This window comes from Dromaius novaehollandiae, chromosome 3 (assembly GCF_036370855.1).
Source record: "Dromaius novaehollandiae isolate bDroNov1 chromosome 3, bDroNov1.hap1, whole genome shotgun sequence".
NCBI lineage: Eukaryota > Metazoa > Chordata > Aves > Casuariiformes > Dromaiidae > Dromaius > Dromaius novaehollandiae.
In genome coordinates this window covers 46,423,385-46,440,756 of record NC_088100.1, presented here as the reverse complement: position 1 = coordinate 46,440,756, position 17,372 = coordinate 46,423,385, and the positions used below count along the sequence as shown (strand labels likewise).

The 17,372-nt window shown below is 35.3% G+C and overlaps 1 protein-coding gene across 2 annotated transcripts in view; it reads left to right on the top strand.

Annotated features, from left to right (window-relative positions):
- The window catches only part of ASCC3 (activating signal cointegrator 1 complex subunit 3), a 282,237-nt gene that overhangs the window by 186,982 nt on the left and 77,883 nt on the right, over nt 1-17,372 (top strand). For both annotated transcript variants that reach the window (XM_064508824.1, XM_026122085.2), the window contains exons 17-22: nt 2,450-2,569; nt 7,058-7,222; nt 7,885-7,971; nt 10,198-10,374; nt 12,495-12,720; nt 16,474-16,628. In XM_064508824.1, the coding sequence (XP_064364894.1) occupies nt 2,450-2,569; nt 7,058-7,222; nt 7,885-7,971; nt 10,198-10,374; nt 12,495-12,720; nt 16,474-16,628 (930 nt within the window). The remainder of the gene's footprint in view (nt 1-2,449; nt 2,570-7,057; nt 7,223-7,884; nt 7,972-10,197; nt 10,375-12,494; nt 12,721-16,473; nt 16,629-17,372) is intronic.

Below are 17,372 nucleotides of genomic sequence, written 5' to 3'. Positions count from 1 at the left end.
TGTACAGACACACTAGAGAGAAGAACTTCATTTTCCAAAAACAAACAAACAGAAAAACTGGCTGCTTGTATCTGTTTAGATTTGTTTAAAAGTCAAAATGTTTCCTCTGAAATGCTGTTCAACTCAATAAAGTCTATGACATAGCATGAAATCTGATGCTGATGATACTTTTCATTTAGAGTAACACAATAGGTTGGATTAATATAGTACTCAAGTTTTCATTTTGTGAGAGCAACAGGATTATTTGTATAAAGGTCTAAAGAAAGAGTTTTCTGACAACTGGTGCAATCAAACAGTTCAATTTTATCATCGTAAATATTTCTACTCGTTGAATATTTATAACTAAAGACCTAGTATATGGTTTAGGAAATGCTGGACCATTTAGGACATTTTTTCTGTGTGTTTTTTATTTTAATAAAGAGCCACCTTGTCTGTGTATTGAATTTATGAATCCTGAATATTGTGGAAGTTCTCTCCTAATTTTGTATATCATTTATTTCACAATTTCTCTTAAGCATTTGCATTAGAAAAATAACTTTCTAGCCATCCAAATTGCTTTCACAAAGGTATACGTTTTCAGATAAGCCTCAAGAACTTTGCATGGACACTAGATGGCAGCAAATATTCAGAAGTGTGTGTGGGGGGGTCCGTTTGGTTTTTGTCTCTGCATCGTGTTCACTGAATGTGCTTTAAGGTTGGGGGAGGTAGGAAAGAGCAATAATAGATTTCAGGGGCATATCTGAAACCCAACTGTGTTTCATAATCACATACTTTCTTCTCAGTTTTACTTTTAACTGTGAAAATACTTAATTTGTAAGTATTAAAATCAGGCATTTGAACAAATGAGGCAGTGATTTTTTTTTAATTAAGTTGTCAGACTTCACTGTCTTCTGTAATGAGAATTTTATCCTGTCATGATTGTCAAATTGCTTGTTTTCAGGAACGCATTTCTACTATCGGGCAATGTTGTTATGCTGTTTCAAATCATGTACAGAAAGATATTTGAATCAGGGAAAGAAATCAAATGCTGCAATTAACCTGCGTGGCAAATTGAATAGTAACCTGTGGACTATGTTAGATGTCTTCCCTTTAACAGTTTATGTAATGCTGTATTTTTTTAGCTGCTTCAGAACATTATGTAGCTCTCCTTTTGGAAAAACAACACACTGGGGCTTTCCCCCAACCTCCTTATGCTGTTCAGGAACAAAACTTCACTTCAGAAATGTGTGGCAACAGGCCTGGGGTAGTCAGTGACATCAGGAAGAAGAAGAAGAAAAAAAAAAAAAGCCAAACCAGCAAAGTTTTGCCAGTTTTACATCGTTTTAGCTCAGGGCAGCTTTGGCTTGCATTATTATTTTTGAATAGCTATGTTATTTCATAGCGAATATATATATATTGCTAACATCTAGATGCATGGATCTGAGCATGCATATGAAATCATTTATATTCGTATAGATTTTTTTTTAATCTTTCCGAGTCACATGGAGGCCTTATATGAAATGCAAACACCAAAAAAAAAAAAAAAGATCTCTTAAAATGTAGTAAAGGATCACAAATTTTCAGGAAGAGGGGTTTTTGTTTGTTTTAATCAGCAACAATCAACAAAAAATTGTTCATGCAGCATACAGGAAATCTTAAATTCTCTTGGTAAAATCAGGTTAATAACTGGAGTAAGCACTAAATTGCTCCTCATGAACATAACTAACAGAATATAGGGCTGAAGTTGTGTGGTGGTAATTAATCAGATGATAAAATAGCTATAAAATTAGCCAAAAAAGTCACTAATTAAAACAATTGTTCTGGCATAGCTGATAGATAGCCTTGAGAAATATATGTATGTATACATTACATGTTCAACTTTGTTATGTTTTATTAGAGCAAGAATATAAAAGGTACCTGTATATTTGGCTTGCCAGATATAAAATAAGAAAACTATTTGTAAAAACTGTGTATAAACAGATGACTAAGGATGAAGGCATGCTAAAGAGAAGCCTGAGGACCGTCAGTATCTTTTGGGTTAGAACTCAAGCTAAAAAGTACACTTACGTTGCTATAAAAATAAATCTCTTAAAGGTGGATGTGCATTTTTCATTAAGTTTCCAATACCATATTCTCTGAAGACTTTTGTGGGGATTTTTTTTAAGAACAAGTCAGTTCAGTATTCTCTTTTACTTGCAAACATCCTAAGCAGGAGGAAGATCATGGGGGTGACTGTGTATCTGTAACTTAATGTCTCAGAACATACCCTGGTGCTAAATGTTCGTAAGATGTAGCTGTATAAATGGTTCAAGAGATTGTCCTAAAATTATGTTAGTATTATTTAAGTTGGAAAACTACTAACACTTTCTTTAATCTAGTGCTAATGCTCTGAATTCAGTATGTTATCAACTTAATACTTATGTTCGACTGTAATATATACGTTTAATTTTGTCTCTTTTCCTATTTCCAGATTGCTCTTGGAACAGTAACTAATGTGGAAGAAGCAGTAAAATGGATAAGTTACACTTATCTTTATGTACGGATGAGAGCAAATCCATTAGTATATGGCATCAGTCACAAAGCTTATCAGGTAGAAAATGCATTTAAAAAAAAATCTCTAACCTGCTCTCCGGGTCTGTAATCCTTCCCTGATGTGAGGAAAAATATTTGCTATTTCTACTTACCTAACATCAGCAATTTTTTTAAGTGTTTAGAAAAAGAAAGATATTTTATGTAGCAGAGTATTTATTTTTAACACTAAATTAAGAGGTCCCTTCTGTTCATACAAAAATATATTTTGACTGCCTAGGCTGTTCACCAAAGGACAACATTCATTCTTATCAGCCAGTTACTGTAGCTTAGTTATTCTCAGTGTTTCAGTACTATAGGCCAGATATAAGTGATAAAATCAAGTGTTCTTGAAACTATTTCTTTCTTTTTGTTTTCCTCTCTCAGCAGTTTTTTAGAATGTTTCATCCCATGACATCTTATAAATTATAAAATGATGTTTTTATATTTTTCTTTTATTCTTGGGATTTAGTAATTATGAGAGCTTTTATTCATTTATTTAGAATTTTTTATTCCTTTATTTGGAAATGTTCTATGCATTAAAATAAATCAGAGTACAGTTGCACATAAGTTTTTTTCAAAATTAATTCATTATCTCTAATTTTTAGGAACTTTCATGGTTTGCAGATTTTCTCAATAGTTACTTCTTCCTGTACAGTTTTTCAAAAGCTTTTAATATTAACAGGGTTTGGACACAGATAATTGAGTGGAGTGCAGGTGAAAGTGTCAGAAGCATATAGTAAATGTTGTTTATTTCACATGTCCTAAATCTGATTTGTGGCTTCATAATTTGTCCTGTTATTATGAACACAATTTCAGTCTTTGTAACTTCTATAGTTGAATGTAAAGGGATATTTTTTAGATAGCTTTTGGGGCTGATAGTGGAAGTAGGCAGGATTTGGGTAGGGGGGAGGGAACCTCAATACATTATGGTGGGATGTGCTTTAAGCAGGCTTCTGCAGACACCGTTAGACCTTCTCCAGTAATCCCAAATCTGTTTTTATAAAAATCCTTATAGTAAATTACCATATATTAATATAAAAGTAGCCAAAACCACAAACTATCTGATAAATGAAAAGCAAAAATTGCTTTCTAGTGATAAGAATGTTGTTGTCCCATTTCTGTAGAATTCCTTCATTTAAATCCCACTTTTTTGACAGGTATTTTTGACCAGTATTATTAACAAATTTTGGATAAATAATTCAAACTTGGTGGTAACACCTAATGAAAAAGTAATAAACCACTCTCAGGAATATTTTTATTATAAACTTAAAAAAAACAACTAACGACTTGCTGCCTCTCCTCTGGGTTTTGTGTTTTCATTCAGCTGCTGAGAAGATGGAGCCTGCCAGTGCTTGTCTTTTTCTGACGCTAACCTCCTTTCTACCCCTCCTGATTTGAGTTGTTAACAATAGACATTTGTATTTTGTATTAAGACAGAAACAAATTATATCAATTTGCAGTGTTATCCATTCGAGTAGGAGCAAACCCAGCGCCAATCTCCTTCTCTTTTAGAGAAACCAGTTTTAAACTTTAAAGCCATTAATGCATCATAGACAGTACACGGGTGATATGTAGGGCCAGATGCGGGCATAACCATAGATTTGTTCACTTATGCAGTTTTTTTCCTTCTATTCCAGTTATAGGTATCTAGTTTTCATAATTGGTGTGTTGTTATTTCTTAGTAAGCTTGCAGTATGCCAGTTTCTATATTTGCTCTGGCTGCCGGCTATCGGTACCCAGTCTGCATCCATATATCTGCATAAGCACCATGGGTCGCTCTCGTCCCGGCTGTTCAGTGGGGCTGAGGAGACACAAGCCAGTTCTCCTCTCCCTTTCTGCAGGGTCGGGAAGCCAGGTGCTTGCTGTAGCCATTAATTACCTTAGGGGCACAAAAGGTCCAGCCTGTGCCAGTCCAAGACTATATATCTGTGAAAGGAGTGTGTGGTCTTGCACAGCAAGCCGCAGCAAGCAAGCATGCACCTGCTGTGCACTGACAAGTTTGCGGCCCTTCTGCTCTCTCCAGAGACTGCTGTTGCCCTCCTGGCTGGTTTCTGGACTACGCCTTGCGTGGTGGGCTGCCTCAGGTCCATTGGTTTGATGAGCAGCATTTCAGGCTGTTTGCCAGAGTGGCAATAATGCCTTTTACTGAGTTAGGAAAATGGCCAAAATTCATGATAAGCAGCTAGAAGGAAAAAAAGGAGTGGGAAAAGAAGTGGAGTAAATATGAGTGTCGTATTAGTGAAGAACGTGATGTGAGTTATAGGAATTTGCTCATCCTTTTAGGGTTCTGGAGGAAAGGTGGGGGTTGTTTAGAGATAAACCCTTTGTCTCTTTTCTCCTCTTTTTGGCTCCATTCTTTGCCTTCTCACAGGTAAGCAAAGCTTTCTATCCCCATAAGCCATTTATGTTTATGTTATCTGTAAACATTAGAGGAGTTTGGCCCCAACACTTCTCTCGGTTAGCTTGGGAAAACAGTGTAAATAACAATGTACTGCAGTTATCCTGGGAGAACTCTCTTATTTTAGTGGAAGAAACAGTGGAAAAATAGACAAGAGGGCAGATGAAAAAAAGGATTAAAGATTTTATAAAACTTTAGTAGGATGGCAATCTTTATCAAGGATTTCTGACCTTTCTACTCTCTTCTTTTAATTTTGAATGTTTCATTCAAATGTCTGTACAAGAAGAAACCAAGCTTTCTTGTGATTAAAACTCTTACCACGCATATGTATACTTTGCATGTGTATACTCCAGATTTACTCAGTTTCTTGCAGTGGAAATGCCAAACTTTTCCTTAAGTGTATGGCATAGGGCTATTATAGGCTGGATCTTACTTTATAGGGTTTCTAATTATGCAAGTTCAACAAGAATGGTGCTAACCACAGATTCTCTGGACTGCAAGATTGTTTCACAGCCTTTTCAAGTTGGTGACCTTTCTTTTAAAGTTAAAACTTTTGTCTTTTTTTGTTAAATATTAGTCTACTGTTACAGCTGTGTAACTTTTTTTGTATGTAAGGCAAAAGATTGGCAGATAATTTTGGCTGCTGAAGCAGTAGGGAAATGTTCTGGATTTCTTTTTCCTCTTTAGTTTTAAGAAATGTTAAACATCTGGCATCCTGATTTTTTTTTTTTTTTGACCACTTCTCCACTGAAATCTGACCTCAATGCATGACTTACTATTGAGAAAAGCACTCTAGACCTTTGTCATCTTAGCCTTTGACTTGAAATTAAGGCAGCCCATAACTAAGGAGAAACAGCTTCAGAGCAACTGGCAAAGACAGGGAATATTAGGAACTAGTCCTGCAGCTGCTTGATGGAAATGGCCATGTTCATCTGCAACCTCACTGGCCAGCAGATGACCCACATCAGCACCAGGGTGAAACTGAGTACTGGCCCAGGGAAAACCAGAGCAAAGCAAGACAGAGCAGTTCTTCAAGCTTGCTCTTTCTTGCCATCTTGGACATTTATCTCAGGTGCGAATTTACCAGGAGGGCTGATGTGACTTACTCTGTAGGATCCTGAACTATCCGAGCCTGGAAATGAGAATGGTGACTGTGGTCCAGAACAGAGTTTCACAGTCTTTTTAAATTTGTGTGTTAGAGTTTGTACAATTAGAGCCATCTCACTTGTGTAATGAGAGCCATATCTCAGGTGCAGATATACCAGAGGGTTAACATGACTATGAATCCCGTGTGGGTCTGGGTGTCCCAGGTACATGGTGTGGAAACACCTGTGCAATTATACAGCAATTCCATTCAGATGGGAATTTTGTCCAGTCTTGAATATATTAATGAGGTAATGTACATTATCACTTGGGCAAAATGTCCATATTCTGAACTTTGATATGAATAGAAATGGTTTTGTGGAGAGCACACTAGTTGCATGCTTAAACGTGAATGTTTATACACTAAGTTTATAACTCAGTAATTGGAATATCCCAGCCAACATACACAAACCTTTGGGGGGCATTTGAGCTTTTTTCTGAGTAAACGTTTCAGACATCCAGTTTGAAGCTTATTCAGTTTGGGATATGACTGAAGCTATTCTCATGTCAGATACCCAAACAGGGTATATCTTCAGCCAAAACATCATAAATAGGAGATACTGTTAAATTGTACTTTTTTATGAAATGACACTGTGATGATAACTTCATTCAGAATATGTTTTCATTAAAAATTTCTTTTGAATACTTTAATGTAAATTTATTTTGTAATCATCCTGCTGTTTTGTAAGTGAAATTATTAGTCTACATTGTATTAATACAGTCTCGAAGCATTGTAAAAGCAATATTCTGATTATTTTGTAATGTGCCAACAGTTTTTGGATAGTATGTCCATGTAACTGTTATTAGTGAGATTTCGAGAATATTTTGACTTAATTGTACTCTTTATTTTTGCAAATATTTTATTTCTGGCTTTTGAGGACAGAATTATCTAAACAAAACATTCCATTTAATGCTTTCTTTTTTCATTTATTCAAATAAATGTTTGTGTATGTGCTTGATCTCTAGATGGATCCAGCACTAGAAAAGCACAGAGAACAACTGGTAATTGAAGTCGGCAGAAAACTGGACAAAGCCCGCATGATTCGCTTTGAAGAAAGAACTGGCTTTTTTTCCTCAACAGATTTAGGCAGAACTGCCAGCCACTACTATATTAAGTATAATACTATAGAGGTAAAATATATTGTTCTATTTTGGGGGGGGGGTCCTTCTTTTTGAAACTATAAAATAAATAGTTGTAAGATATTACAGAATATGTAGCTGATTTGCTCAGTACCTTTTCAAGTCATTGTTTACCGAAATGGGGAGGGCGAGATGGAGAGAAAGAGAAAGAAACTAAGTATAAGGCGATACTGAAAGGTTAGACTTGATATGAAATGAGGTTTGAGATTTCTGTGGTCTCTGCTTTCTTTTACATGAATTATAAGAAACATTTTGATATTGCCAATATGTGCAGCTGCTGGTACATGATAGAATATTCAAGTATGGAGTCTGATAACAGAAGTTTTTCTGCATGAAAATCCTATCAGGTTGCCATGTGCAATGCTCGACAGCTTTTGGCACTGTAATCAGGTTGTGTTGTAAACGTGTAAGGAAGATGTATGTGTAGTACTGGAAGCTTGATTTTAGGTATACATTCATCTTGAAATCTTTCTTTTGTAGCAAATAAATATTTTTCTTTAATAAAGGCTGAAGAATCAGGGCATTAATCATTTTAACCTTAATTAATCTTTTAACCTTACATGCTTTTTAAAATCTTGGTTACTGTTTCTTGCTTTCGTGCTGTTTGTAAATTTTTATTTTCAATACTAAATCATTCATTTTATTTTTAATAGACTTTCAATGAATTGTTTGATGCCCATAAAACAGAAGGTGATATTCTTGCTATAGTGTCAAAAGCTGAAGAATTTGAACAGATCAAGGTAAAGTTGCATCATATCATACTGGGAGTATGTCTTAGAACTAGACACTTCTATAGTACTCGCTCCATAAATAGTAAGTGCCTATTCTATAGACCCAAGTCTTGTTAAAAATCATTATAAAAAGTTTTCTAAGTAGGAATAACTCCCAAGAACTATATATGCTCTCATTCAAATTTATATGTATTTCATCTTAAACTATAGTGCACATTTAATAACTAGTTACAGATCTTTGAAAATTCCTTTTAAATGCTTTTAAGATCTTTTCACCTCCTCAATTATTAACAGGTGAACATAAGTGTCCATGGGAATGGTGCACCCAGGGATGAGAGGGTTTTTCTGTTTAAAGTCTAAATCAGGATTAGATGTCTTCCTGAGCAATTTGCTTTATCAGAAATGAGGCAGGACTCACTGAATTTGACTCTGTGATCTACTTCAGGCACGGGGGCAATATTTTTGAAATTGAGCTCTAGAAAACTTGTTTTAACAGATTCTGTTGTGCAGGCTAGAAGATTACTGTGCTGACTCGAGTCAACTGCAACACCCCTCGTGCCTCCTTGGTAGGCAGGACACAATACAATGCATTGCAAATTGGCATGAGCTTGTTTGCCCACACTTCCATCTCATAGAGGTGCAAGCCAGACGCAGCAGGATTTATTAGCTCAGGCTCATTGCCACAATTATACAACGTTCAGAGCAGAGCTGGCTCTCATTCACTTGGCTCTGCGAACTGGCAGTGTGAATCCTTCACCATCTACATATTTACATATTTGCACACATTGTCTGAGTATTACCATTTCTTTCTCTGATGGATAAATTCTGTTTTTCTTTAATTTCTTCTATTATAGAAGATAAGAAGCAGTGAGGTTTCACAGTGATGCATACAACATTCTCAGAATGAAAAGCTTTTTTTATGATAGCGGTGGTATTTTGCTGGATCTAAGTTTAGCATAATTAAATATTTAAAAGGAGACCATAAGGAAGATGTGATGTAGTATGTTTCTATATCTGTATTAAAGTTAGTGATGTTGCTTTTTGACTAAAATGCAGTTTTTCCAGTTTGCTCTCTCAGATTTGCATTATTTGGCTCTTCTTACCAGACTGCAGCCTTCACTAGTGTCACACCATTTCCAGCTTGTTGTGATTCATTTGTTGTGCAGCTCTGAGTGCTAAAACTGGTAACTGGTTTGCAAAGGAATAACTCAGGATTTATCCCTCTCGGTGATACGAGCTGTAGCTTTTCTTAATATGAAACATTTCTGTAATACCTTTCAAAAGTCTGTATTTTGAGATAGGTAAGTCGCAAGTAGCTGAAATGAAGGTCAGGATTTGACCCGTACTACATTATGGAAGAGCAGGAAAAAATTATAAAAATGTCGTTGTAAGCAGAGAATAATGTTCCCTTCGTGTTGGACTCATCCATGATGGTTGTGTCCTTCATCTTTTTCCTTCCTGTAGGACCAGTGGCTGAGGAGTGGGGGCTTTTAACCCAACTGCCTTAGGGTCTTTTGTTGGTCAGGTAGTCAGGTCCAAATGGAAATTACTTTCAGCTGGTTTCCTGCAGGGACCAAACATTTACCCTCTTTAAATAAGTTTTACACTAACAGACTATCAGTAAATCAAAGAATATGTAGATTTATGCTGTTTTTTGCCATGTGAGGGTCGTCAGTGAGAATGTGAAATGTTATGCATTATTCAAGCTGTAGATATGAATATTTCTTTACCCATATTAAGGCTTAATCTTATTAACAGTGAAAACTTTAATACCATGAATCATAGTACTTCACAGTTTTGAGTTAAAAATGTATTATGCCACCTGCAAACTGTGTAACTATAATGAACACATTTAATGTTAATTCAAGATTGTCCTAATCCAGATGGACAGAGGTTTTACTCTGGTCAAATAAAAAATGAAATCTCATCAGATGAAGGATGGTAGGGTCAGAAGATTCAATTTTGTGGCATATCAAATTTTTGTATGTCAATGGCAACCTTAATAGATGGTGGTGAATAATAAAATGTAATTGTGTCATTATTAAGATAGTTTCAATTATGGTCTATTAGCTACATTGCGGAAGACTTGGTTTTGCTTTTTTTTTTTTCTTCCATCTTAAAACTAGAGTCTCTATTTAAAAATAATGTAACTATGATATTAGAGAAATTTGATTTCAGTATAAAAGTTTTTATCAAGTTGCTCCAGCCTCTTCATAATACATAATTGTGTTTTAGGTAAGAGAAGAAGAAGTAGAAGAGCTGGATACCTTACTGAATGATTTCTGTGAACTTCCTGCTCCGGGAGGTGTGGAAAATAATTATGGAAAAATAAATATCCTCCTTCAAACATATATTAGCAGAGGGGAGATGGACAGTTTCTCCCTTATTTCAGATTCTGCATATGTTGCACAGGTAAAAATAGTTAAAAATTTTTATATATCTGTTGCTATGCCTCCTGCTATTTTCATTCTCCCAGGTGTTTAGAATTATGTATGTAGGCCTTGATCTTCAAATTTTTTTATACATTTTTATGCAAAGTGATTTGAAAATGAGAGCCTCTTTTTGTGTTGTTTACCATTTAAGTAGAAAAGATTTGCAAAAGCCTACCTTAAGAGACTAGTGCATCTTTTGTTAAATTCAGATTTGATTTTTTTGTATTATCCATTATCTGAAATATTTAGTATTTCTTGTATACATTCAGTATTAGTTGTATACAAATATTATTATTAACTTACTGGGTTTTCTTTTCTATCGGTAAAACTGTTGCAATCTATTTTTATGTTTTGTGGATTTTTATACTTTGTTCTACAAAACACAGTGTGTTTTATTTACAAACCTTGGTTTACACAAGAAAAATGCACTGTTACAATTTTATTGCTAACACTTATGTAGGTTTACATACTAGCCTATATATTTGTTTGTTGGCTTAATTTGACACCTGAATGGTTGCTAGTTTTACAGCATGTTTAGCTATTACACAAAACAATACGAGAATTGAAAGTCTGTGACACAGAACTGCTTGCTTACCCAGCTAGAGCCTCTCTTAGAAAGAAAAGGGTACTGCTCGAAATTTCCCTAGGATTGTGGATCTTGACAATCCCAGATGTGTAATAGTGAATGTATAAAGTAGGTTATAAAGTTTTACATTTTAGGCCATCCTATGTCTTTCTCTGTTCTTTGTCCTTTCTCTTTTTTCTTTTTTCTTTTTTTTTTTTTTTTTTTAACAACATGTTACATTCAATCATTTCTGTCTAATCCACAACATTTTGGGAAAAAATTACAATAAAATACTATTTAGTTGTTGCTAAAGATGAAAGTTAAATATTGAAAAGCATACATACTCTTGGGGCAATATTTTCATGGTAATGTTTCCTTCTTCAGAAGTGTTTACATTTCATAGCACATATTGATTTAAATAGCCTGAAATCATTACACACATCATAAAAGAAAGTGCTACTTGCACATTAAGGTCATCTTCAGTATGATTCTTTTCATCTTTCCTTTCAAGACAATTGCTTTTATTTGTCTGTCTCAATTACAGCATTTTTAGTGAGGCAACATGGTCATCTTCTCAGACCTTCATAAATTGTGCATGTAGAATAAGAGCTACAAACTGTGAAACTTTTAAATTGGGGAGTGACTATTAAAAATCATTCATCCTTTCTAAGTAGAAGAAATGTTCTTCTTTAGTAACATATGCTTCCTATCATAGCCAAATATTTTTCTATTTTTTATTCCTGTTGGCATTGCAGAGCCAATGGAGAATGATTATATTCTGTTCAATGAATCAAGAACAGAATTGCTAATGTAGGCACGGTACTGGTAGGCCAAAAGGGGGGAAAAAAAAACACAACTTTTTAACAGCACTTCACGAGTTTATGAAAGAAATATTATAGCTTTGTTGTTCAGGATAAGACTGGCGTCTTTCAAGCTTATGTTAGTAATTAATTTTCCAAATCCAAAGCAGATTTATACAATTTGGTTGTACAGTAGGCTTGGAGGATTGTAAAAATCACTACTGTTAAATTTCTGTGCAAGTGTTGCGAAATTTTCTGTGAAATGGGAGGTTATTATGGAAGGACAACAGAGGTAAAAAATTAAAGCTTGAATTTCCAAGTATAAACTGAGTTTGCAGGAGTATATTATATAGTGGGAGAAGCAGGAGGATACTAGGTATGGTAAGTAAATTTGATTCAGACGTCACTGAGACTCAGTCAGTGTAGAACTTCCTAGTGTTACCATAACTGTGATCAAAATCCTGTGGTAGACCTGCCACTACAACTTTAATTATTTGCACATGTTTCTTTTCATAATTTCTTTAGGCAATCATGAGGTAGCTCTGCCATTAGACAGTGACAGAAAAATAAAGTTTTCAAGAATGTTTGAAATAAGTTTGAAAAACAAAATCTATTGTTATGGTTTGTCAAAGATCAGTCTATGGGATCCTTTTCATTTTACGAAGATCCTTTTCATTTTACAAAGAATACTTGAGTGAATTGCAAGATTTTTGCTTTTTTTCTCTCTCTCTTCAGAATGCGGCTCGTATTGTTCGAGCTCTTTTTGAGATTGCCCTTAGGAAACGTTGGCCTGCAATGACATACCGACTACTGAATCTCAGCAAAGTCATTGACAAGCGGCTGTGGGGCTGGGTTAGCCCTTTGAGACAGTTCTCAGTGTTACCACCAGCAGTCCTCACAAAGTTGGAAGAGAAGAATCTGACTGTAGACAAGATGAAGGACATGAGAAAAGATGAAATAGGTGAGAAATCAGCAATGCTGATCTGCTTAAACAGGTGGTAAACTATGGGCAGGCTTAGAACTAAATCTGAGCCATTCAATAGTAAACCCACGCTGGTCTGGAAGCCATGTAAACACATTATTATGGTATTATGGCCTGGCTAATATAAAGGTTTATTCAGTCTCCACAGCTTGTGATATGACTGCACAGCTTTGAGGGTGAGACTGACCCATGTCCCACCAACCCAGAACGCATATGGAATAGCAGTGTGTCTGAATATGCTGATATAAATTCTATGATTCCCTTTTTGCTCACACTATGTAATACACTACTATAAAAGGCATCTGTTTATTTTTGCCAGTTGGCAAAATCTGGCCATTTATTATTTTTTTTCTGAAATACTATTAATGTGAAAAAGAATGAAAGCAGATTATTATGTCCAGGTATGCTATCAATAAATGGCCTGCTTCTGAAACACTGCATTAATTTTCATTGAACGTGGAGAATTCATTGTCACTGGTGTCTTTGCAGCAAAACCTTAATGGAATTTTTTAAAGGATTTGACAGATTGATAATGAGAAAATCCACAAGCCTACTGATAGAAATAATGACAATTTCTAGTATGTGTGTATAAACTGTCGTGCATAAACTATCCACCAGCTGACTGAAGTTGAAAAGCAATTCCCTGTGCGCAGTATCTTTCTTTTTCTTATTTTAGTGTATTTCTTCTGATTCGGGGGGGAATCCTTTAGATCTTGGTCTCCTCTTACACCTGTTACACAAGGCTGTTAAGAAACAAAAGGCCATTTTCAATCCTAATTTTAGAAAGCAAATATACTTCAAAATCACTGCTTTTTAGAAGGGTATGACTTCTGGCTTGATATTTCTCTCAGTTGACAAGAGATTGCATATCTAATTTTGGGAGCTTTGTGACATGCCTAAAATTACGTTGGAAAAAGTTGAACCAATATTAAAAGTTTACAGAATTCGAGACTGTATTTTTATTTAATAAGTTAAACCAAGGGAGTATAAGACAATTTCAAAAGCTGACTTTGTTTTTATAATGTATATTAATTTAAAATGTATTAAAAATAAAACATTATTTAAATGCTAGCTTTATAGTGCTTTTTTATTCAAAAGCTATATCTCACAAGTTGTTAATTTGTTGTGTACTTGTGTAGCATTATATTAACACTTAAAATAGTTGTCAGTGAGTTGTATTAGTGTTTTTATTCTTTTCTTTTTTATGCTTCTTTCTCCCTGTCTCTGCCCTTGGCAAAGAAAGAAATTTTTATTAACTTACATGACCAGATTTTCTCTTCCTTCAGCCTAGTGGAAGTAGTATTTACAAGATGGAAATGTAGCAATATACGTATAAAATGTTACGTGAAGGGGCTTTTTCATATTAGCTTAGTTTAAATGTAGTTGAGGCTTAGGATTTCACCTGGTTTAGATGAAAATAGGTCATTAGTGACTATATGTAATGATATTTCATATTCATTAGCCTTATAAACACCGAAGTAAGTTGATTTGTTCATTTCTGAGAATTATTGCTACTTGACATACTTCTCCCTGTGCATCCTCTTTTTCTACCACCAAGGCTTTGAAGAAAATGCCTGCCTGGCAGCGTGCTCTCCTCTTTTCTTTTTTTTTTTTTTTTTTTTTTTAATTCAAGGTCATGTTGAAATGAGAAAAAGAGCCGCTTCTAGTTGCTGGCTTGTTCTCCGTCTGCCTCCTTAGTGCTAGTTTCAGTGTGAGTGCTTCTTCCTTTTTAAACATCATTGTGACTTTGGAGATGGAGCTAGCGGTCTAACTCACTCCATGTCCGAGGGAGAGAGAAAAGCGTCTGATGGGTGCCAGCTCTCCCTGTGCACAAACAGGGTGTTGTCTGCACAGATCCTGCTTTCCAATGTGCCATGAATAAGGCAAGAATAATGTCCTCGCATATTGAACTGTAACCATAAAGTTTCTGAAAAGCCAACAAATCCTGTGATATCTGAGGAAAACCGTTCTGATTTTCAGAGCACAGTTGCAGGTCTTTGTGGCATAAGCAAAATTTCAGCTCCTTTTGTTCAGTATACCTGTTTTTCATGTAGCCAGCTTTTGCTTAGGAGGTTTGCATAATTCTCAAATGTCATTTGTAGTTTCTCTTAATATAACGATTTAAAAAAGAAAGAAAAAGAAGAGAGAGAGAATTTTACAATGATTTTACATGAGCAAAAGTTGGGAGAGAAGTTGACAATAGCAGACAGGTGTACAAACCCCCAGTGGTGTGTGGTACAAACACAGCAGTTCACCTCACACATCGTGGTATAGAAAGTGATTTTTTGGCATGAAAAAGGCAACTTGCCTACATAAATGTACTGAATCAAATATTTGAATAATTCACATGAATTGTGAAGTTTTACCTGTAATTGCAAAAGCCAGCAATAGTGCACATGTGCTATAATGCTGCCTGTATTATGAACTTGTACGAATGTAATTGTTTTGGGTTTTAACAGTGCATTTGTTGAAGGTGCATTTATTTTACAAATGCAAACTAAACTGAATAAATATGGGGTAAAATTTCTAGATTAGGAATTTCCTTCTTAAGCAAAATCGCTATTCAGTACCTAATATCGTAGATGAACACCTGTGTTGGGCAAAATCTGCTAATTTGTGAAATAAGAAAAACTGAAGAGGGAAAGTGAAAAGAATTGCTAATTGAAGGTTGCTGGGCTCCTAAATTTAGTGCTAAGTGTTAAAATATCAAGAAAAGATTTGTATCACCTTTTCCTTGTACACACAGTACAAATGATAGGATCTCTCTCTGCCTTTTTTTTTTTTTTTGAATCAGAAAGTGTGCATGGGAAACACATCATGGCATCAGAAAACAGCAGCAGCCATTTGTAAGGTAGTTTAATAGTGAGTCCATAAAACCGTTCTAATCACCATTAAAATATGTTCCAGATTATTATAAAAGCAATTTCAGTGCAAATGTGGTAAATCAACCTTCTTTCCCTAAATAAACTAGAAATTGCAGCATTTTTCAAGAAAAAACATTGCTGCCTACATTCTCCAGTACTCTATATTGTATTTAAAATGAAGAGTAGTGGAAGAGAGATTTCAGCTGTAAAATACAACTAAGAAATAATTTTTTATTAGTATAATCACTTTCTTGCCTTAGTGATCATGATTGTGATAGAAGATAAAACGTGCTGCAACATTCAGTTTTTCCTTTGTCTCTGTTGCACGCTGCTGTATTCTGAAAGGTGAGAGCTGCTGGGAGATATTTACTAGTCGTGGGCATTTTTAAGCCACTAACTGCCTTCACTCCCTTCAGTTTTATGAAAACACAATGTTCTGTGTACTTTCAATTACCACATGGGAATTATAGAAGTTCAAATGTGTGCCCTTCACTAAGTAAAAGGTCAGTATTCACGCTTTAAAAAAGAGCTATATGGCTTGGTAAGAGCCTAGTCGAAAAGTCAGTGAAGGAAAGGGAACTAGCTTGACATGATATGTTTTCAGTGTGAATTCTTAATAGTTATTTTAACCCTTAGTTATAGCCAATGGGGGGGAGTTAATACTGATTTTCCTGAGCTCTAAATTGCTAATTCAAGTTAAGTATTACAAAATACTCAGACATGCCAGGTCAAGAGAGTCAGACATTTACCCGCCTAAGAGCAACACAAGTAAGCAATAATACTCCTCTCTGAAACCCTATTTGAAAGTCGGAGTTGTATTAGTTTCCCCATAAATGCAAATTTGTTACACCTAATGTTTTCTTGGCAGGTCATATGCTGCATCATGTGAAGATTGGGTTAAAGGTAAAACAGTGCGTCCATCAAATCCCCTCCATTGCAATGGAAGCAACGATTCAGCCCATTACCCGCACGGTGCTCCGCGTTCGGCTGAATGTCGCTCCTGACTTCACGTGGAATGACCAGGTAAAAATAAATAAATAAATAAGAAAGAGGTGGCAGAAGGAAGGGAAGCACTCAGCTACCTCCAGCGATAGAGGTGGTGATCACCGGGAGAGCTTCTGGGTTTGGATAAGATTAAGAAAAAAGATTATTTAGCTAAAAAGCAATAGGAATTGCTTGATGATAGGAATGGTGTGGTCTTTAAGAGTTTTGTGGAAGAAAACACCCAAACGTTGTCTTTTTATTCCCAATAACTGTAACAGGATTGCACTGCTTAGAACATGCTGAAGCAAGTGCTTATACTGAATATTAATAGTAGTAAGTCACACGTAGATATCAGGGTTATGTGCTCAAAAAGGAGAAGCAAGAAAAACAGATATGCAGGTGGCTGTCTGAACTGTGAATGAATGAGAAACTCAAAATGCAGCCTTAAAACAGCGTTCATGTATGCCAAGTTCTGCTGCTCTTTATGCCTTTACAAATGTATGTTCACAGGGTCAGTGCCTTTTTGCACTACTGGTTATCTGAACAGAAAAGCTGAGAGAGATGTTTGGAATTATACACACCTGTATTTTACATGCAAATTTAAATGAAAGGAGTGGTACTAGTTGAGCAATTAGGTGTACTCCTACCTTTTGATTCAGAATCTGTTAATTAGAAATAGTTTTAAGATAGATCTAAATTGAATACAAATGTCCACATGGGGGCATTGTATTGTTGCTGGTATTTCTCCGGAAACTTTCTACAGAAACAAGGCAAAGGTACCCA